Genomic DNA, 21,170 nt, shown 5'->3' with positions numbered 1-21,170 from the left:
AAAACTCTTCAAAATGTCAAGTGATTTAGAGCTTACTTTGTCAGAATATTTTATAATGTAAGTCAGTCCAGGGGAGTTTAACTATTATATACAGTTCTCTCCCTAGATTGCACTGGCAACGGGGCAGCAATTTAATGCTAGAAATAATATACTTCCTGCTACGATCTCCTCAGTTACATGTTACTCTAAATAATTATTTCTGCAGGGTATAAGAACTTCAAATACAGCAAACGAACTCTCAAGGCATTTCCTTTGTGCTTACAGGTAGACACCGTCGCCTGGCTGGATAAACAGATTTTCTTGAAGGTGTTATTTCAGCATATAAGAATTGATTAAAAAAAAAAAAAAAAGTGCTTCATGGCTTATTGGTTTTGTAATCTCACAGTTCTCCAGGAACACTTGATTTGCTGCATTTCACCATTACGCTCGTCAGTAGCACTGATTCTGGTTTATCACTATTTGCATTACAAATCTCCTTGTCCAAAGCCTAAACTGATGTATGCACTGCTTGAAAACAAAATTTGAAGTTGCAGAGCAGAAGACTCAAGTCATTAGGTTAGCAGCTGCGTAACCATACTGCTTTCCAAATATAAGATGTAGAGCTTATTGAGTTTCTATGAAGAGTTTAAATGGCTCCCATTAAGCAAAGATGTCCCCACACTGATACTTCCTCTTAAGCAAGGATTCTACCTCCTTTGGCTGAGGCTTGCTCCCTTACATTCGAACATTCATCCAAGTAGCCTGCAATTCCACATTCGTGGGGGAAAGTCTATAGAATAGAAAAGGTTCCTCCAGTCTCTTCCTCTCAGCCTTTTTTTGAAGCATGCAATAAAGCAAAACATTCACAGGCTGACCTTCCATGCAAAACAAGGCAACTTAGTAAGACAGGAACCGCAAAACTGATTGCTCTTTAAAGTTAAAATGAGATTTGAAATAGATCAAGTTAGCAAGTGGTGTTAAGTCTGTAAGTAAGTCTGTTTTTGCCAGTGCAGCACAGTTCCCTATCATGTAGCCAGAGCTGCTTCTGTAGCTCCAAGAAGCAAAACTGCTTTGACAAAATACTGTGTCATGAAAGCATTCGTTGGTGCGGTAGGCACAGCTCAGGTTCAACAAGTTTCTGAAAAAATGAGTACTAACAGAAGCAGCAGCGTCCAAAGAAACACTTTATGTCCCCACTGCAAAATGAGGGGCTTTACCTTGAGTGTTATGCACACTGTCAATAGAAAAGCACCGTAACAGAATCTGCCACGGCAGTTTGTATGTTACTGAAAGACCATCAGAGTGGGACTGCAGAAAGATCTTTCAGAAGTTCCAAAAAGCATGTGGGGGTGGGAGTATAGTTGTGTTAGATAACACAATCTTAGATAAAGATTTTGGTCTTAACGTAAAAGTAAGGGCGTCTACCGATTTCTTCAACTCCAACAACTGAAGCACAAGTCTGAAAAATCGCCTTTAAGAATGCAATGAAAATATTTAACTCTTCTGTATGTTCATAGTTTGTTGTCAAGCAAAGGAATGAATGCTGATGCCTTAACTATCAAGAGCTGTAGCTTACAGAAGGACTACACCTTCCTGGTTTTTTCCCTTTAAAAACGTTAAATGCATGTGAAATTATTTGGGGGTGTTTTCACATGCAAAGCCTAATGCGATGCGTGCAAGCCCTGTCATCTTCTTCCTTTAGTAGTGTCGCATTAAGGGGTGTAGCCGATTGACCGTTACGGGTGCGGTCGGCTTCAGGGTACTGAACTATCACGGCCACGGATCCACCACCAACGCAGCACGCCCTCGCTCTAGTCGCGTTCAAGGAGAACTGTCACGGCCAGGAACAATGCAATTAAGTGCAGTTTATTACGGCAACAGATACACAGGTCCTTTGGATTGCCAGTGATAAATTCACTGTCTGCAAAAGCAAGCTAGCATGCATGAAATGCACAGGTACACGGCCTAGGTATTAAGACGTTAAAAAGCATAAAGACGCTAGAGATTTCTAAGTTTCCGTGGAGACGCCTGGTATAACCAAGCGTTCAGATCTTACCTCGCAGCATCCCAGTGGGCGGGGGGGGGGGGGGGGGGGATGAGAGGCTCAGCCTGTCGACTGATGTCAGAAGGTATCCTTCGTGACAGTATCTCCCCCAACATTCCCTTTCTCTTAAGCCAATTGATATTATTTTCTATCTTTTAGGTGGAGCTTGAGTGACTCCAGTCATGCGTATCTTGGTTGTGATTGGTAGAAATTACCTCGCTTGCGTTTAAAGGTACAGGCTCCGAGAAATTCAGAGGATGTGCTCAGTGAGGGGTGGTTGCACCTTGGAGGCGGGTAGCTTTTGGGATGGAGGGGTGCTTATAATGCCTAGTCATTTAAGGCAATTACTCCACAAGGAGAAGCAAGGAAGAGAAGGGATAAAAGGGAAAAAACAAGAAGGAGAAAACCAGCTCCAGACTGACCTATAGTAACCTTTTGCTCATTAAGGGTCATTAAGGGTTAACACATTAGAAATCACACCTGTCAAAATGCTAATCCTTGCTAATGTGGGATTCGGTGTGTGTCCCCCTCCTCCTGTACCCCCTCCCCCCCGGTGTTCCTCTGTAATGCGCAAGCTCAGTAGAGATAAGTTAGGTGAGCTGTAATAACCAATCAAAAGGAGCCAAAGAGAGAGTTTTCACAAATTTCCTGTGTATGAATGACAGTGATTCGAGTCAGAGGTGTGCTTGCTTCGCGAAAGATAGCCAAGTACCTGACTCTGCAGAGTTCTGTAATTAATTATGTAATTAAAAGACCTTGGTGTGCATTCCAACTCTGGGTGAATAATTGGCGCGGTGCACTGGGCACGAACCTGCGGATAACATCTGTACTCAGTGTGATGCCTACAGACAATCCTTTACTGTTGGGACCTGCATATTTTTCTGTGCGTTCAACACAAACCCTTTGGCACAACTAGTTCCCTACGTAGCTGCCAGTTCACCACTCAGTTGCACTTCTGAAGAGGAAAAGCTATTTCCATCTAATGTAGGAGCACATACTCTAAATGCAAGCTTCACTCAGCTGGTCATTTACTGCAGGACAAGATTTGAAAACTGTTGTGGAGATTCTGTTGGGTTTTCTGCTTACAGAAAAATTAAGTGCTAGATCGCCCTCTACTCCACTTTGTAGTGCTGCGTTTAATGGAGATTCAAAGAATTTCATTTGCTCCTCCGTTTATGGACAATGAGCTGAAGGAACAGGTACAGCACGTTAGCCTGGAATGCCTTCCCTCCCAACCAAAGTAAACTGGAGCTGTAACTAACACAAGCAGAAACAAGGCTTCCACGTTTTCAGCTGAATAAAGTTCCAACAAAATCATCCTCTGGGATTTGAAGCTTACTTCAAATTACATGCCAACAACTCTTTTCCCTGAAAGGTCTTGCCCAGTTCTTACGTCATAGTAAAGTGTGTACCTATAAAATTTACAGTTAACGTCTTCACTTAGTTTGTCCAATTTTTGCATTATCGCTCAGCTGTGTGCTCATTTATAAGTTGATGCATGTATACAAGCTGCTGCTCAAGTCCTACGTCTTGTTTGCAATTCTTTGTTTCCTTGTTGCCAGCCTATTGTAAAGCGGATCCCTGCTGCTACTTGCTCTAGAAGAAAAGGAATCATCGGTTTGGTTACCAAATACCCGCTTCTGGAAACCAGAAGTGTTTTGGTCTCTCTTCCCTTCGAATGACTCCACACCTCTCATCAGATAATGGATTGCTGACCTAGAATCAGAGAACATCCCAAGGTGGAAAGGGCTCACAATAATGAGCGAGTCCAACTCCTGGCTCCACACAGGACCACCCCAAAAGCAGAGCCTATGTCTGAGAGCATTGTTCAAACACTTCTGGACCCCCGTCAGGCTCGGTGCCATGACCATTGCCCTGGGCAGCTGTCCCAGTGCCTGAGCACCCTCTCAGGGCAGCACCTGAGGCGCACGGGTCTCGGCGGGGCGGCCCGGGAGGGGAGGAGGACGGCGGGGCGAAGCGGCCGCTCCCTCAGAGCTGTCTCCCCGCCGCCTCGCCCGCAAGTCGGGGCTTTTTCGTGTCGGGGCTTTTTCGTGTCGCGCCCTCTGGCTCTCGCCGCGGGCGACATGCCGCTCCCCAGCGCGGACAGCTTGCGCGCGGGGCCTGCCCGCGGCGGCGGCGGGAGGGAAACCCCAACCGCAAAGCCCTCCCAGCAGGGAGAGCTCGGGGTGAGGGCCGGTCCGGCACCGACAGTAAAGACACGCCGGAGGAAACGCTCTGCTTTTAGCCGTGAGCACCGCGGCCAGGTTGAAAAGGCGTCACGCTGGAGCTCCGAGTTGGGCGGCGTTCCGAGGCCGTTGTGGCAGTTGTGGAGACGGCCTCGGCTGAGGTGGCGGCTGCTGTCGCTGCTGTCCCCTCTGTCCCCGCTGTTGCCGCTGTTCCCGGCGCCTGGAGACCCCCGGCAGCCCCCTGTGACAGGACCTGTGGCCCCGGGGAGCAGGACCTGTGGCCCCCTGTGCCCGCCGCCTCGTCGGCCATCCCGGCAGCAATCCTGCCAGCACAGAATAGCTCACTGGCTTTACGTGCGTTTCAGGGTAAAGTGACGATTAACTTCTATTTCCTGGCTTGGGTGCTGCTTTATTCTTTAACGGAGCTTCAGGTTTAAAGGTTAAACTCAGTTCTGTCAAGGTTAAACTCAGTTTCGTGAATGGCATCTTGGACAAAATCTTAAGCTGTGATTGACTCTCTGCTTAACAGAGGCCAAACGTGTACCTACTGAGAAGCAGGTCATAGGTGATAAGCCCTCACAAATTAACTTGCTATCACAAAGTGACGCCCAGAAAAAGTGTATTCAAAAGCTAGGCTCATTATAGAATCACAACAAAGCCATCATGACTGGTGCAGTAGACAGTGAGGTAGAGGGTGAGCCCTGGAAAGACAGAAGTAAAGTAGCAGCGAAATGCAGGTACCTTTGTGCACACGAAGCAGAAAAGCGCAGGCAGTAAAGTAATAGTGCTCCATTACTAGCGTGAGCAACAATTATATATAAATCGCAACCATTATCTATTAGATAATAGGTAATAATTAATAGATAATTGCAAAGCTCCAAAAATGCAATAAATAACTGATTCCCCTCAGAGAATGTCATTTGCATTTTTATATTAAAAAGACTCCAGAGTTGTAATGGATTAAAATCCTACGAAAGTGAAAGAAATGGCATCAGCCACTAGTTCTGCAGAAGCTAAAAGTAATACTGATAGAGTTTTGATGGAAATTTTTCCTTTGTGTGTTTAGTTTGGGGATTCCTTTTAAATCATTCATACCAGCAATTTAGTTCTTCAAGGCCGTTTCTTTGAGATTAAGTGACAGGACTTGTACTACTCTTTTCTTCTTGGAATGCTTCTTGGTATTCTTACGTCAGCCAGAACATTTGTCTCTGCCGCAGATGAGAACAATGACCATAGTTAACAAGCCCAAATCTTCAAAGTCTAAAAAGCCATCTTCAAGGCGGTCTGGCAAATCCAAGAAACCGAGTACTAAAAAACCGATGTCACGCACCGCAAACTGGGGCCGGATACCACCTGCAGAAGATTCAAGCCAAGTCTCTGTGGCCCAAGGATGTGGAGGTGCTATTTATTGTAGATCCTCTGAAAAATCTAAGCCTTTTGCCCAAAGAGATCTAAGTAAGTGTGCGCTTTATCCTGCCTCTGTTTTCTTCAAAACAAAAGTAGAAAGTGCAGTTCTTACTTGTTGCACTGATAGAGAACGGGACTACTGTGAATAAAGACTTCCAAAGCGATTCTCCTAAGGCAACTGAAGTGACTGACGTTACAGAAATTAATTTTGATATATTTACAGTCGACAGAGAAATATGGGGAGCATTTTGTAATGCACAGATTCATCCATATCTTTTCTGTTTTGCAAAGAAAAGTGTTTGATTGTTGCTATTCACAGGTTCCATTATTCACAGGTTTTTGAATGCTAAGATTGCTCAGGAAAAGATCTGATATTTGTAGGGGTACCGTCATTCCTAGTTATTTGTTTTTACATTGTCCTTGCATTTATTACCATATAATTTCAAGTCTAAGTTTGTGGTTGAAGTTATAATAAGGAAAAAAGCATATAATAAGGAAAAAATTAAAATGGTTGACTAAACTTTTTTTTCCCAAAACGTTGTGTTGACCAGCCAATTTGAATATGGCGGTATTAAAGGTGTCTGCAATAAGTTTTTCTGTTTTGGATTGTAGCTAGTTCCTCTAGGTGCTCCCGCAGAATAGTATTTTTACTATGCCTATATATACTTTATATATTTACTATACCTATATATACTTAATACCTTTCTTAGAAACAAACAAACAAAATCTCTTTTTAAATATAACTTTCTTGCAGTTGTTAATGATGGAATTGCTCCGCCACAAAGGATTCTTTTTCCACCTGAGAAGATACGTATGGATTGGCAAGAAACACAAAGTGTTGGAGTTGGCCTGTACAATCTTGGCAACACGTGTTTTCTTAATGCTACTCTACAGTGTTTGACCTACACCCCCCCACTTGCCAATTACATGCTTTCTCTTGAGCACAGCCAGTCATGTGAGTACTTTCTAACAGTATTTTAAATCTGTTGGATAGCTGTGAAGGTGAAAGAACAGCAGTGATTCTGTGAGACAAACTTACTTGCCTGATTTTACCTGTAGAAGCTGGCTTTGAGCATTGTATTAGCAGCGGGCTCGGAATAGCATATGGAGTGCGTTTAATGCACCATGTGTTTTTTTTGTTTGTTTGTTTGTTTGTTTTTTTAAAAGGATCTTTTCTTGCTTCATGGGAATAATGAAGTGCATTGGACAGTAATGCATTTAATGAACATTTGGCATTTGGGCTATTTGGGCTTCCTGCTGCTAGAAAGGCAATAAAATTTAGGATGTTGGCATCATAGGTCTTTAGTCTGCACAGCCGAGGTTCCATAATGCACTACAATAAAGGGTCTGTTTGTTGTTGAACCAATTAAAAAAAAAAAAAAAAAAAAACCTAGAAAGCAATATGAGCTGTTATGAACACGACTAGATTTTTTTGTGGGACTGAATTAAAATCTAGACTGATTTTGTCCTAAATAAAATGTTGTACTATAAAGTAAATGTTGTACTAAACCTGTATGCTTTTTAGGCTGGTATCTTTGTATCGATACCTAGAAATTTAACTGTTTTCTTCCTGTATATAGAAATCGTTTCAGTTAAGAATCCTGTTGAAAAAAGGAGGGCAGAAGTACTATTACATACATTACTGTAATTTTTCCTTTCTCCCAAAGGACTCGTAGCTCTGTATCATGAAGCTCACCTGACAGCACTGTGCTGAAAATAACCCACATTCTCTTAATGCTGTATCATCAACGTCAAATATTCTTTCCTCATACATTTTGCAACCTGTGGAGTTCACATTCCTGTCAGCCTTTACAAACGTGACTTTGCAGTAGTCTTTTAGATTTCTCATCACAAAATGCACTTGAATACAGGCTTAATGGATATTTTTATTCTATAAAGTTGTGTGAAATGAAATGTTAGGAGGCTGTTGGGACAAGGAGAGTGGATATTGTATCTATAGTTTAAATGTTACTTATATGTTTGTTTGTAGTTATGTCTGTTTCGCTAGACTGGGATGCTTTCTTCTTTCACTCTTCAGGTCGTGAACAAGATTTTTGCATGATGTGCACGATGGAGACTCACATTAACCAGGCCCTGCGTTGCACTGTTGATGCCATCGAGCCTACGCGTGTTATCAATAATCTCAGTCGTAAGTGGCTTCAGATGTGTTTCTTTTTCAGCATCTTGTAATCTTCAAATAATTATTTGATGTGTATAAATGGTTTTAACACTATAAAGAAGAGAGATTTTAGAAACAGGAGAATTACTTCATTTTTAAATGAGGTAAATACTATCATCTTCTTATTTAGGAATAGGACAACATTTCCGTTTTGGCAGTCAAGAAGACGCACACGAGTTCTTGCGCTATACTGTTGATGCTATGCAGGAAGTGTGCTTGAATGGAAGCACCAAGTAAGCATAAACAAATTCACTTTTATACGTTCTCTAGCACCTTTTAGGCCTTTATTTACTATCAAAACTGAAAGTCTAGGTCATCCTTGGTTTTCATAAAACTCTTTGAAGAGTTAACTGTGTGCCTTAAATCTTCTGAGGTCTGATTATAATTTATTTCCAGATTGGACAGATCTTCTCAAGCTACCACCACCATTCATCAAATATTTGGAGGATTTCTAAGATCAAGAGGTACTTTTAAAAATATTCCTGTCCTTAGAACTGATCTGTGTCTTTTGTCGGTAGTAAAGCAGTCTGTAGTTTGTCTGAAGTAGTATCTATCGACAACTTGAATGTGGACAGTTAGTCTCCTTCACGTGTTGTTAAGCATTTATATTTTGCTTCCAGTGAAGTGCTTGTATTGCAAAGCAGTTTCGGATACGTATGAGGCATTTCTTGATATCACTTTGGATGTAAAGGTAGGAGGTTTTGTAAATATAATTCATGATGTTTAAGTACATGTATAACTTTCTAAATTAAACTTGTTTAACTTAAAAAACCAAACCACGTACAATGTTAAAATATAAGAGCTTGGTGGTGGTTAGAAAGTGGATTGGACTTTGTCCTTCTGTGGAACCCCTGTAAATAGTCTCCACGTCTGCATTGGGTTTAAGGGGAAAGAATTTTACTGCTGCACAAAGTATAATACTGTCACACTTCTTTGTTGTTCTACCTCAATATACATCTAATTGTTAGACTGCTGGATTTGTTGCCAGTATTGATGACAAAGCACACTATAGATGCTGTCTGCGTTACTGGAAAATGATTTGTTTCAAAGTAGAATGACTTCCAGGTGAGGTAAACGCTGAGCATGCTCTTTCTGCCTCCTTCTTGACAGTGCTCATAGTAGATCGCTTAAGTATGTATTAGTCAGGTTCTCTTATAAACTCCTAGTGCGTCTCTGGAATTTTGAATTTACAGTGACTTTACGCTCTTCTTTCTCGCTCCTCTAGGCGGTTTCATCTGTTACCAGAGCTCTAGAACTATTTGTGAAACCTGAAGAGCTGGATGGAGAGAATTGCTATAAATGTAGCGAGTAAGATCATTACTAATTATGTCTTAATACTAGATATTAGTTTTATATATTACATGACTTAGAGCGTAAGTTATCCTTTAACTTCATTTAGAAATAAGGAGACGCAGCTTTGTTGTTGTTGTTGTTGTTGCTTCATTTCGTAGTAGTGGTGAGCTGAAGCAAGGAGCTATGGAGAATGATTTGGAGTGGAAGGCAGCAGCAGGTTCCTGCAGGTCCCAGCGTTCACTGTGAAACAAAGTTAGATTGAGTGTCAGGGAATGTGAGCTGGCTCCGTGGTAATGAATGTTAGCAGCCTGTGCTGGCTCACTAAACAGCGTCTTGCACAGCTCTTGAACTGTGAAACCTGTCGATGTGGACTAATGCCTGAAATGAGCTCCCTTAAGCCTAACCCGTGCACAGGGAAAGCCTATTGAGTTCAGGCGCTCTCTGTGCTGATCAATATGTAAGATGTTTCTACGTATGTGAGAAACAATTGAACATTTGCATAAGATGGTTTGGCAAAACAAGCTGTTAGTCAAACATCCCCTCAGAAAAGCACAGAGTGCCCGGCTCAGTTCTGTAGGATTCATGCCTGACCCCTCTAAATGAAAAATGCAGTATCCACTTCTTGTTGTCGGATACTAAGGAAATTAGGGTGTCGAATCAAGAGCGTCCAATAGGTTATTAAAGCAATTTAATCCCAGGTTCGTCTTGGCCTGCGGATCCTAGAAAGCAACATGCAGCGTATTCAGGATTCTCATAACTGATGTCTGAGGAAGAGAAAGAACTGTAATAGCACCTCACATCTGAATTGCATGGTCTTTCCTTAATGTGCTCTTTGAGGTGTGATCGGTTCAGTCACACTTAAAGCCAGAATTTTCTGTCTTTTTGTGAGCTTAAAAGGAAAGGCCTTGCACATGTACAGTACTTTTTCCATTGCTGATAACTGTTATTAGTCTTATATATAACTCATTTTTAATATTTTTTGTTTATATTTTATAACTCCCTGGTAATACGCTTTCATGAGAGATTCCTGTTCCCGCTGTGCTCTGAGTTGTTGGTAAAACTTACCTTCTTCTCTGTATTAACAAACGTGACATGCAGTGCATGGGTTTATGAAAAGAAAAAACCAAACATATGATGCAAGTAAATATCATTCAAATAGCATAAGCATGCGTGAGACATTAAAAGGAGTTTGTTTTGGGGGCGAAAAAGAAGATGCTTTCAAACACTTGTCTCTGCTTGTTTTTAAGGTGTAAAAAGATGGTTCCTGCATCCAAGAGATTTACCGTACACCGTTCTTCCAACGTTCTCACAATATCACTGAAAAGATTTGCAGATTTCACAGGTGGAAAGATCAACAAGGTATATTAAGAATATACCTTAAGAATATAGAGAAATGGTCTGCTTTTATTTTCATTTTCTCTTTTTTTCACTTTTCTCTTAATATCAGTAAAGTTCCTGCTTGACAAGAAGCATAAACTTTCCTCTGAGAAGGCTAATTCATCAGGAAACAGTTGTCTGCAACTTCTAGTATTAAACGTTGCTTATGGGAAGACTTATTTTTAGTGAATCAAGAGATATATTCATATAATTCCAGTCTCTGTTTTTTGGAAATGTTTTTCTCTGGCTAGTCTGCGAAGTACTCTGATATAATTTTTCTATCTTCTTGGTCTCTCTTTAGGAGGTAAAATATCCTGAATATTTGGACCTCCGAGCCTACATGTCTCAATCAAGTGGAGAACCACTCCTCTATGCCTTATATGCGGTGCTGGTGCATCATGGAATCAACTGTCGCACAGGACACTATGTATGCTACATGAAGGTAGAAGTCAACATCATTTCTAACAGGGTAAAAGGTTGTGCTGGCAAACCAGTTAAAGTGTTACTAGTAGTACTGTTTCTAGGCAAAAAGATTTTCTGAAATAATCCCAAACTTGAAAATGGGATCTTGTATAAAATCTTAAGCTGTGATTGACTCTCTGCTTAAGAGAGGCCAAACGTGTACCTACTGAGAAGCTAGGTGATAAGTGTTTTTGTACACTTATAAGTGGTCATTTTGTAAAGAGACTGCTGAAAAATCTGAACAGTGCTGCTGCAGAACTCTGAATGGGGGGCTAGCAACTGTCTTAACTGATCTGGAATCTTGAGTTTACTTTTCAGTGGACAGGAGGAGAGTCTCTCAAGGCAAACAGAGAGAGAAATAACACCCGATACTCATGTCAACATAAATTTATGCTCAGAGTGTAGGTGTAGGAACAGCGTCGGTATGTATATGGAACATCGGGAGAGGAAACTATATCGGTATTTACAGCTTTTCTACTTCCTTGTCAGAGAGACGTTATCTCCAAATTAGAAATTGATGTATTTTGAATAAGGGCTGGTGGATCGGATTTATTCTTACTAGTGTTAATATTTGCTCTTGAATAGTACTTAATATCTGGTAACGCATCAATCAATCGTCAAAAATAAACTTAAAAATGTGTAAGGCTTATCTCGTTGGTCGATACAAAGACCAAGGTCTTTTCTCTTTTCTCTTTTTTTTTTTTTTCCCAGTATTGTTTTTCTGTTTTCCTTCTCACTGCAGTCTTGATTTTGTTTCTTGTCCCTTAAGTATGTTTTCAATGTGTTGTTGAAACATTTTCCCTTTCAATCCGAAAAAAGGAGCTGTCACTGGTGTCTGCAAGTTGAAGACTGGAGCTTATCCGAAAATCACTGAGCCCAAGAGCTGTCACCTTAGTCTTCCAATAGGACGGGGATGTCTTCATTTCTCAGTTAAATGCATTTTTCAGGTTTGTGTATTATTTTCTCAGGAACGGAAAGTGTGCGCACAATTTGCCAGTTGTGGGACTAGGAGTTCTCCTATTTCCTGTGCTTTGTTTAACCTGTCTTAAGTTTAATGGATAGCAATCAAGGTGTACTAGAAATCTGAAAACACTTTATGCTTTGTTCTCTCAGTCATTTTGGTATAACAAACTAGCTTATGGTTTAAACCCTCCATTAGGTTAGCATTTTCCCTAAACGTAACAAGTCCCTGTGTGCTACAGGAAGACAGTAACAAAAAATTAAGTATAGATATTCATCCTGTCATTATTCAGCTTCTGCCTATGGACACACAATTACGCTTATTTAAAGCGGTATCCTCTTGAAACCTAATCAGCATGTTAGAAAGGACTTAGTTATCGGCTTTTGTCCTGGAGGGCTGAGGTTTGGTCTGTTTTGTTTTACATTCAGCATTTCCTTTTCTAGCTTCCATTCCCCTGTTGTTTTGCATGAGGAAAACATGCAGCTTTACAAAGTAGAACGGAAAGAGATGCTTTTCAGTCTAACTTTTCAGTTTTTTGTAGGAGTTTTAAATGTGGTGGGTGCAAAACAGCATAAGTACTGCTGCCAAAGTTATATTCAAACAAGTATTTCTTGGAGAAGCAGAAGAAGCCCAGGGAGAAATAAATTTACAAACATGCTCTTCATGCTCTCCTTTCCCAAGATTTCTCTGAGATATATCCCATAGTCTGTGGGTTTTGAGGTATGTGGTTCCCAGGAGTGAAAAGGAGGGCCAAACAGCTCTCCTCTTGGATCTCAACGTGCCAGGGCTTTAGTGTACTGCCACTTATGGCTCCGCTTTTCACCTGGAAAAAGCGACCTCATGCTGTAAACTGAGGAGCCCTGCAATTGTTCTACTTGTTGTTCACTTGTGGTCACTTTGAAAAATACCAGCTAAATTACTGGCAAGACTGCACCCGTTCTTAAAAACAAACAACCCCCCCAAATCATCTGTTTTCCTCTTACAGGTAATTGAAGTACTCCCCAAAGAAGACAGTTCACTATCCATAGGCAAGTTTTATTTTTAAACATTTTCTACATTTTATACCTAGCCACAACTTAACAACCAGTTAACAGTTGGTGACAATCCTGTTCAGTGTTGAAAATGTCATTCTGGCATAGGAAACAAAGGACTTCATCTTCTTGCTTTACAGCTGAATGTCTTCTACATAATGTTTGGAGAAGTGAAATCTTGCAAGAGGTTTTCAAAAATTCTGCCCGGTTTGGATGATGAAGTAAATTGCCATAGTCAGTAGATTCTGGCACTGACAAGTTCCTTCAAGCTAAAGAGGGAGTGCGATTGTTGCAAAGCATGTCTGTATTTTGAGACAGGGACGACCACAAGTTTTAATCTTAAAATACGACATGGAGGGGAGGCTGGTTGTTCACACATTCTTGCAAACATTAATACAATCTGTCCCATTATCAAGAACAAAATTAGGGACTGAACGGAGGTCTTTCAAATACCAGTGTTGCAAAAATAGACTTTTTATGCTACTAATGTCAAAAGAATCCTGATTGTACTAAACTGTAAGTGTCTCTTCTAGCTGATAAATCAGGAACAGCACAGAAGAAAATGCGTCTGCTCTAATGCTCTTTGGGCTTCGGTGAATTCTCTGGCCAGCAGATGGCGAACTCGCTTATTCTAAACCAGTCAAAAGTATAGGGAGAAAGTAAATGTCTTGCACACATTACACAAGTCCAGGGCATTGGGATCACTGGGCTACATGAGTGAAAGAGATGCACCCCAACAGTACCCCACTTAGATACGCTGCTTGAAACATAAGCAGGATAGGAGGGCTGTGCAAAGCAATTTTGGTAAATTGAGAAATTCATGTATTTCATCAAGCCTGAAGATACTAATTAGTTTCATGTGGGGGAAGGTCAGTCTTTCAAAGAAAAGAAAAAACGTCTCTTAAGCAGGATTTTCTGAATGGTGGAATCTAATCTGAAAAAAGGCTACTTCAGCAGGTTATTTATTTATTTATTTATTTTTAACTGTATTGAACCTCTCAAGTAAGCTAGGAGCAGACTAGGAACAACTGAGCACTTGTTAGAGTGTGCCTTTTCACCTGGACTCATGTTACTTTGAATAAATTAACAAGGATAGCTAGTGATAATTTGTGATTTAAGGAAATTCCAGATACGTGAGAGAAAGAGCAGCGTTAAAGCAGTTAAAGTCCTGCTCTCTCTAATAAGTGCTCTCTCTAGCCAGTTTCTGAACGCTTCTGTTCTGTGGCTAGGATTTGGTCAGCTTGACCACAAGATCACTAGTAAAACAAGGATGCCGTCCAGTCAAACCTTCAAATGAATGTAACTTACCTAAGGTCTACCATTTGCTATCAAAGCAGGTAGCTTTGTCCTAATATTCTGTACAGTTGACCAATTTTAGCACGGAACTGAAATGCAGTCAGTTTAATGGGAGGGCTTTGGAAGCTGCCTTCAACAGTCAGTTCAGCCCTGTAGTCAGAGAGCAGATCAAGCCATGTGCAGGGTTGTGACTTCTCTCTTTAGAAAGAAAACCACTGAGCCAGACAGTTCCATGTTGAGTATCACAACAGGGAATGACATTTCTTCCCTTTGTCTTTCAGATGCAGAGCTTACTGATGGAAGCCTTCAATACTCAGACTAAACCTACCATCAAAACGGACGACCTTTTTACCATCCAAACCAACCATTTTTCCATCAAACCCAACAACTTGGGTTTTGAAACGAAACTGGTAAGCCACAAGTCCTTATTGAATCTATTTTTCAGTGAAAGGGTTTTCTCTGTAACCTGATCATTTAAACTGTTGTGCTTAAAAGAAGGTCACTTGCAAGAGCGGTTATAATCCATGCTAATCCATGCTCCGTGCTGTTCCTTACAGTCAGCACACCAGGTTCCCCCAGTGCGGTAACATGTAAGGGTGGAAGCCTAGGGAACACTCAGGTAATGCTGCTATAGCATACCCTGAAAGCCTCCTCAATGCTCTACAGTTTCTTTAAAATGTGAATGTTAGTTTAATTTTCCTAGTCACTTTAAGCAATTACTCCACAAGACCTTATTGTTCTCCACAACTCCCTCTTAGAGGTTGTAGCAGCGTGGGGGTTGGTCTTTCTCCCAAGCAGCAAGCAACAGGAGAAGAGGAATTGGCCTCAAGTTTCACCCAGGAAGGCATGGGGTGGATATGAGGAAAAAATTCTTCCCTGAAAGGATTGTGAGTCCTTGGAAGAGGCTGCCCAGGGAAGGAGTTGAATCACCGTCCCTGCAGCTCTGCAAAAGACGTGTAGATGTGGTGCTTGGGGACGTGGTTTAGTGGTAGACTTGGCAGGGCTGGGTTAGCGCTTGGACTTGATGACCTCAGAGCTCTTTTCCAGCCTAAAGGATTTGACAATTCTATGGTAATAAGCACAAGTGCTGAGACACAGAGCTGACCAAGCAAACATAGAGACAAGGACAAGACATGAACCATGAGGATTCTTAACAGAAGAGTAGAGAAAGCAGCTAGAAATAGAAGATCTTTTTAGAAGAGAACTTTCCAAGCTAGAGAAAGAGGAAAGCATATGTGTGTAACTTCAAACTTGAACAAGAAAGGAAAAGCATGCTAAACACTGACAAGAAAAACACAAAGAAATATAAACACCAACACTTCAGACTAAAACTTCAAGAATGATTTGGCATTTGTTATCTTGTTGAGGTTTACGGAAGTTGCCAGAAATATTTTTTTTCTGGGGGTGAATCTGATAAATTATCTTAAATTTAACTGTCACTGACAAACCTGTGAGTCCGAGGAAATAGATACTGAGTGGTGTCCCAGTAGGCAGGAGGGCAGCGGTGGCTGTGTCACCCAGGTGTCACAATGGGCAGCGGTGGCTGTGTCATCCAGGCGTCACAGTGGGGCCGTGACATGGCAGCCCAGTCAGGATAAAAGGCCCCTGGTTGCAGGCAGGCCCCAGTCGGGATGGAAGCCCCTGGCAGCAGGCAGCAGAGGGCAGAGCAGGGCAGGACAGGGAGGTGAGTGCGCGATGGAGCAGGGGCTGAAGTGCAGTGCGAGCCTGAATGGTCCAGGAACCAATGTGGGGAGGAGATGCTTGTGTGCTCATCCCAGTGCAGAGATGATGCCTGGGTGCCTGAGAAGGTGCCCGCGGGACTCAGGAGCTGCTTTCTTGCTTGATGGAAGTTCTTGGCTATGGCAAGAAGAATCTGGGTGCTCCCCAGGCTTCTTAGCTGCTGTGTCCAGATACTCCCTGGGTGTGCAGGGAGATGCTTGGTTTCTCCAAGAAGACAGCTGGGTGATGCAGAGATTTTTTTGGATGTCTCAGGAAGATGGATTGGTGATCCTGGCTGTTTCTTGGTGGCTCCAGAGAAATGCTTGAGTGCTATTTGGGGATGCTTGTGTACCCTAGGAGATGTGGTTGTGTGCCCAAGGGAGAGGCTAGTTTGATCCAGGGTAAAGCTGTGTTTCTCCAGGGAGGATTTTGGGTGCTCCAGGGAGATGGTTGGGTGCTTTTTGTGTGATGCTTGGCTCCAGGGAGATGCTGGAGTGCTGTGGGGAGATGCTTAGTTCCTGCTCTTTGGTATCTGTGTCCCCTGGGGGGGTGCGTGCATGAGCACGGGGACATACTTGAATGACCCTGGTAGGTACTTGTGCAGCCCTCAGAAGCTCTTGGGTGCCAAGGGAGGTGCTTCCCATGTCCAGTGGGATGTTTGTGTGCCCCAGGTGGTGTTTTGGTGCCCTGGGGAGATGCTTGGGTTCTCCAGTCAGATGTAGGACTGTGGTGGGAAGGTTCCTGTGTGAGGTGCAATGAGGTGCTTGGGTATTGCAGGGAGGTGCTTCTGTGCTGCAGGGAGATGCTTGGGTGCCTGGGGCAGAGCTTTGTGTGATTAGGGGATAGATTTTTGTGCTCTAAGGTGCAGCCAAACATTCCCCAGACCATTCCCCATCTTGGGAGCACCCAAGCATCTCCCCAGAGCACCCAACCATATTGTACTAGGAGTACCCAAGCAGCTCCCCAGAGTACACGAGCATGTCCAAGGAGCATTCAGGCACCTCCCTAGAGAAGACATGAACCTCCCTAGGGAAAGAACCAGTCTCCCTTGGGAATACAAGCATCTTCCTGGAGCACTCTCCACGACACCCAAGCCTCTCGCCAAGGAACATAAGCACCTCTTGAAATCACCGAGATTTTCCCCAGGGCACACAAGCCTTGTGTTGGAGTAGACAAGCATCTCCCCAGGACACCTAAGCACTACATTCTACCTGTGAGGCATCATCCAAGAGCATTCCAGCACCTTCCAGGAGATCCCAACATCACCCTGAGCTCACAAGGTTCTGCCGGGCTCAGCCAGGCATCTCTCTGGAGCACCCAAGCATCATTGTAGGGCATCCAAACATGACCCTTTTAAGGACCCAAGCATTTTGGGTAGACCTGTGCGGTGCCAGGGGTTGGACTTGATCATCCTTATGGGTCCCTTCCAACTCGGGCTATTCTATGATTCTACGATTCCCCAGCAGCAGCAAAGCATTTCCCCAGGAACACGGCTATTTCCCTGAGGCACACAAGCATAACCCCCCGAGAACGCAAGCATCTTCCTGGAGAACCCACGCATCTCCCCACAGCACTCAGGCACCCCACTGCAGCATTATTGAAACATCTCCCCAGGGAACCCAAGCACATCCCAAGGTACTTTGACATCCGTCCAGAGCTCCCAAGCAAGTTCTTTCAGCATCTCGGTCGTTCAAAAAGCACCTCTGTGAAGCATGCAGAGACCTCTGTGGAGTACCCTAACTTGTCCCTGGGGTAGGAGAGGTAGATACCCAGGATCCCCAAGCATCACTCTGGTACACCCATCACATCCTTGGTACGCAAAAGCACCTCCCCGTGCTGCACAAGCAATTTGCTGAGGCAGCCAAAGATCTCCCCAGAGCACCCAGTCACCTGCGTGGGATATTCAAAAAGCAAAGCGCGGACAGAAAAGCAAAGCAAAAAAGGTCCAAAAATAAAACAAAGCAATGCAATGAATATGTACCTATAAAAAAAAAAAAAAAAAAAGGACAAAAAAACCCAAGGAAAGCAGGGCCAGGAAAAGCAAAGTAAAGCATGTCCAGGAAAGGCAAAGCAGTGCAAGGCAGAGCAAAGAAAAGCAGAGCAGAGAAAGTAAAGCAAAGCCATGGCAGGAATACAAAGCAAAGCAAACCAAAGGAAAGCACGGCCTGAAAAAGCATGGTCAGGAAAGGCAACGCAGAGCAAGGCAAAGCGAAGCAGTGCAAAGCGAAGCAGTGTAAACTTGTACAAGGAAAGTCCCAGCAGTGCCAGGAAACGTATAGCAAAGTAAAGAAAGCAGTTTGAGGCAAGGCAAAGCAGAGCAGAGACAGTAAAACCAAGAGGTGCCAGGAATAGGAAGCGAAGCAAAGCACGACAAAAGAAAGTGTGGCCTGAAAAAGCAAAAGAAAACATGGCCAGTGGAGGCAAAGCAGAGCAAGGCAAAGCAAAGCAAAGCAAAGTAGCACGAGGAAAAGCAAAGCATTGCCAGGAAAGACAAAGCAAACAAAGCAAAGCAAAGCAATCTGAGGCAAAGCAAAGCAAAGCAGGGGCAGGAACAGCAGAGGAAAGCAGAGAAGGAAAACCAAAAGTGTGCCCGGAAGAGCAGAGCAGAGCAAAGCAAAGCAGAGCAAGGAAAAACAAAGAGAAGCGAAGCAAATGTAAGGAGCTGGCGGCCAGCCCTCTTGCCGGTTCCCAGTGTCTGCGGGGCAAAGACCGCAAGGCCCTCATGCCGGGTAGAGCTGGCGGCCAGACTCGGACGGTGGCTATACCCTGCTCGCCCGCTCCCCGGCCTCCTTGACACCTCATAGTCCGCCGTGGCAGTGGGCAAGAACCATGTCTTGCTTTACCTGGGTTTATATTTACTTATTTATTGATTGATTGATTGATTTATTGTTGCCTTTCTTCCACTGTACTTATCGTCGTTGAAAACCTCACCCAACACCGTCCCCGGAAGGGTAACTGTGGGGACCGCCTAGCGGCAGGCCACACGGCTGGGGCCACAGAACTGATAATGTCGGGTGGCCAGGCCTGCTGCCCCCACCCTCGAGTTGCGAGGGGACAGTGTCCGGGCTGCGGGGAGGCCCAGCTGTGTGTCTGAGGGTTTATGCGTTCCGAAATATACCGATAGCCTCATCGGCAAAATCGTCGGGACAGTCTGCAAAGGAAGCCTAGCGCAGCACAGGAGAGCAGAGAAATGAAGAGGAAAGCAGAGCAAGGCAAAGCAAAGCAGTGCAAACTGGTACAAGGAAAGTCCCAGCAGTGCCAGGAAACGTAGAGCAGAGTAAAGAAAGCAGTTTGAGGCGAGGCAAAGCACAGCAGGAGTAGGAAAAGCAAAGCAGAGCAGAGAAGGTAAAGCAAAGCTGTGGCAGGAAAACAAAGCGAAGCAAGACAAAGGAAAGCGTGGCCTGAAAAAGCAAAAGAAAACATGGCCAGTGGAGGCAAAGCAGTGCAAGGCAAAGCAAAGCAGTGCAAACTTGTACAACGAAAGTCCCAGCAGGGCCAGGAAACGTAGAGCAAAGTAACGAAAGCAGTTTGAGGCAAGGCAAAGCAGAGCAGGGGTAGGACAAGCAGAGCAGAGAAAGTAAAACCAAGAGGTGCCAGGAATACAAAGCGAAGCAAGACAAAGGAAAGCGTGGCCTGAAAAAGCATGGCCAGGAAAGGCAACGCAGAGCAAGGCAAAGCGAAGCAGTGCAAACTTGTACAAGGAAAGTCCCAGCAGTGCCAGGAAACATAGAGCAAAGTAAAGAAAGCAGTTTGAGGAGGCAAGACAAAGCACAGCAGGGGTAGGAAAAGCAAAGCAGAGCAGAGAAGGTAAAGCAAAGCCGTGGCAAGTATACGAAGCAAAGGAAAACAAAGGAAAGCGTGGCCTGAAAAAGCATGGCCAGGAAAAGCAAAGCGCGGCGAGGAAAACCAAAGCCAAAAGGTCCAAAAATAAAACAAAGCAATGCAATGAATATGTATCTAAAGTAAAAAAAATAAAATAAAATAAAAGGCAAAAAAAACCAACAAGCAAAGCAGGGCCAGGAAAAGCAAAGTAAAGCGTGTCCAGGAAAGGCAAAGCAGTGCAAGGCAGAGCAAAGCAAAGGAAAGTAGCACAAGGAAAAGCAAAGCAGTGCCAGGAAATGTAGAGCAAAAGAAAGAAAGCAGTTTGAGGAGGCAAGGCAAAGCACAGCAGGGGTAGGAAAAGAAAGCAACGTAGAGAAGGAAAAGCAAAGCAGTGCCAGGAATACAAAGCAAAGCAAAACAAAGGAAAGCATGGCCTGAAAAAGCATGGCCCGGAAAGGCAACGCAGAGCAAGGCAAAGCGAAGCAGTGCAAACTCGTACAAGGAAAGTCCCAGCAGGGCCAGGAAACGTAGAGCAAAGTAAAGAAAGCAGTTTGAGGTGAGACAAAGCACAGCAGGGGTAGGAAAAGCAAAGCAGAGCAGAGAAGGTAAAGCAAAGCCGTGGCAGGAATACGAAGCAAAGGAAAACAAAGGAAAGCATGGCCTGAAAAAGCATGGCCAGGAAAGGCAAAGCAGAGCAAGGCAAAGCAAAGCAGTGCAAACTCGTACAAGGAAAGTCCCAGCAGGGCCAGGAAACGTAGAGCAAAGTAACGAAAGAAGTTTGAGGCACGGCAAAGCAGAGCAGAGAAAGTAGAACCAAGAGGTGCCAGGAATACAAAGCGAAGCGAAGCAAGACAAAGGAAAGCATGGCCTGAAAAAGCATGGCCAGGAAAAGCAAAGCGCGGCCAGGAAGACCAAAGCAAAAAGGTCCAAAAATAAAACAAAGCAATGCAATGAAAATGTATCTATATTAAAATAAAACAAACAAACAAACAAACAAACAAAACAAAAAAACGCAAAAAAAAAGACCAAGCAAAGCAGGGCCAGGAAAAGCAAAGAAAAGCGTGTCCAGGAAAGGCAAAGCGGTGCAAGGCAGAGCAAAGCAAAGGAAAGTAGCACAAGGAAAAGCAAAGCAGGGCCAGGAAATGTAGAGCAAAAGAAAGAAAGCAGTTTGAGGAGGCAAAGCAAAGCACAGCAGGGGTAGGAAAAACAGAGCAGAGCAGAGAAAGTAAAACCAAGAGGTGCCTGGAATAAAAAGCAAAGCAAAACAACGGAAAGCGTGGCCGGAAAAAGCACGGCCAGGAAAGGCAAAGCAGAGCAAGGCAAAGCAAAGCAGTGCAAACTCGTACAAGGAAAGTCCCAGCAGGGCCAGGAAAGGTAGAGCAAAGTAACGAAAGCAGTTGGAGGCAAGGCAAAG

General features: G+C 43.6%; 1 protein-coding gene across 1 annotated transcript; it reads left to right on the top strand.

Annotated features, from left to right (window-relative positions):
- Positions 1-2,289: 2,289 nt before the first annotated feature.
- Positions 2,290-13,575, top strand: LOC308186571 (ubiquitin carboxyl-terminal hydrolase 42-like). Its single transcript, XM_080608702.1, has 10 exons — positions 2,290-4,575; positions 5,427-5,664; positions 6,371-6,571; positions 7,655-7,765; positions 7,926-8,028; positions 8,192-8,259; positions 8,416-8,486; positions 9,021-9,103; positions 10,336-10,447; positions 10,767-13,575. The coding sequence occupies exons 1-10, from the start codon at positions 3,835-3,837 to the stop codon at positions 11,004-11,006; spliced, it is 1,968 nt and encodes a 655-aa protein (XP_080464828.1). The 5' UTR covers positions 2,290-3,834; the 3' UTR covers positions 11,007-13,575.
- The last annotated feature ends 7,595 nt before the right edge of the window (positions 13,576-21,170 follow it).

The sequence above is a fragment of the Anser brachyrhynchus genome (genome assembly GCF_964034855.1).
Source record: "Anser brachyrhynchus genome assembly, contig: SCAFFOLD_234, whole genome shotgun sequence".
In the NCBI taxonomy this organism is placed as follows: Eukaryota; Metazoa; Chordata; class Aves; order Anseriformes; family Anatidae; genus Anser; species Anser brachyrhynchus.
The sequence above is the reverse complement of the archived record's forward strand: the minus strand, read 5'-3'. Positions and strand labels throughout refer to the sequence as shown.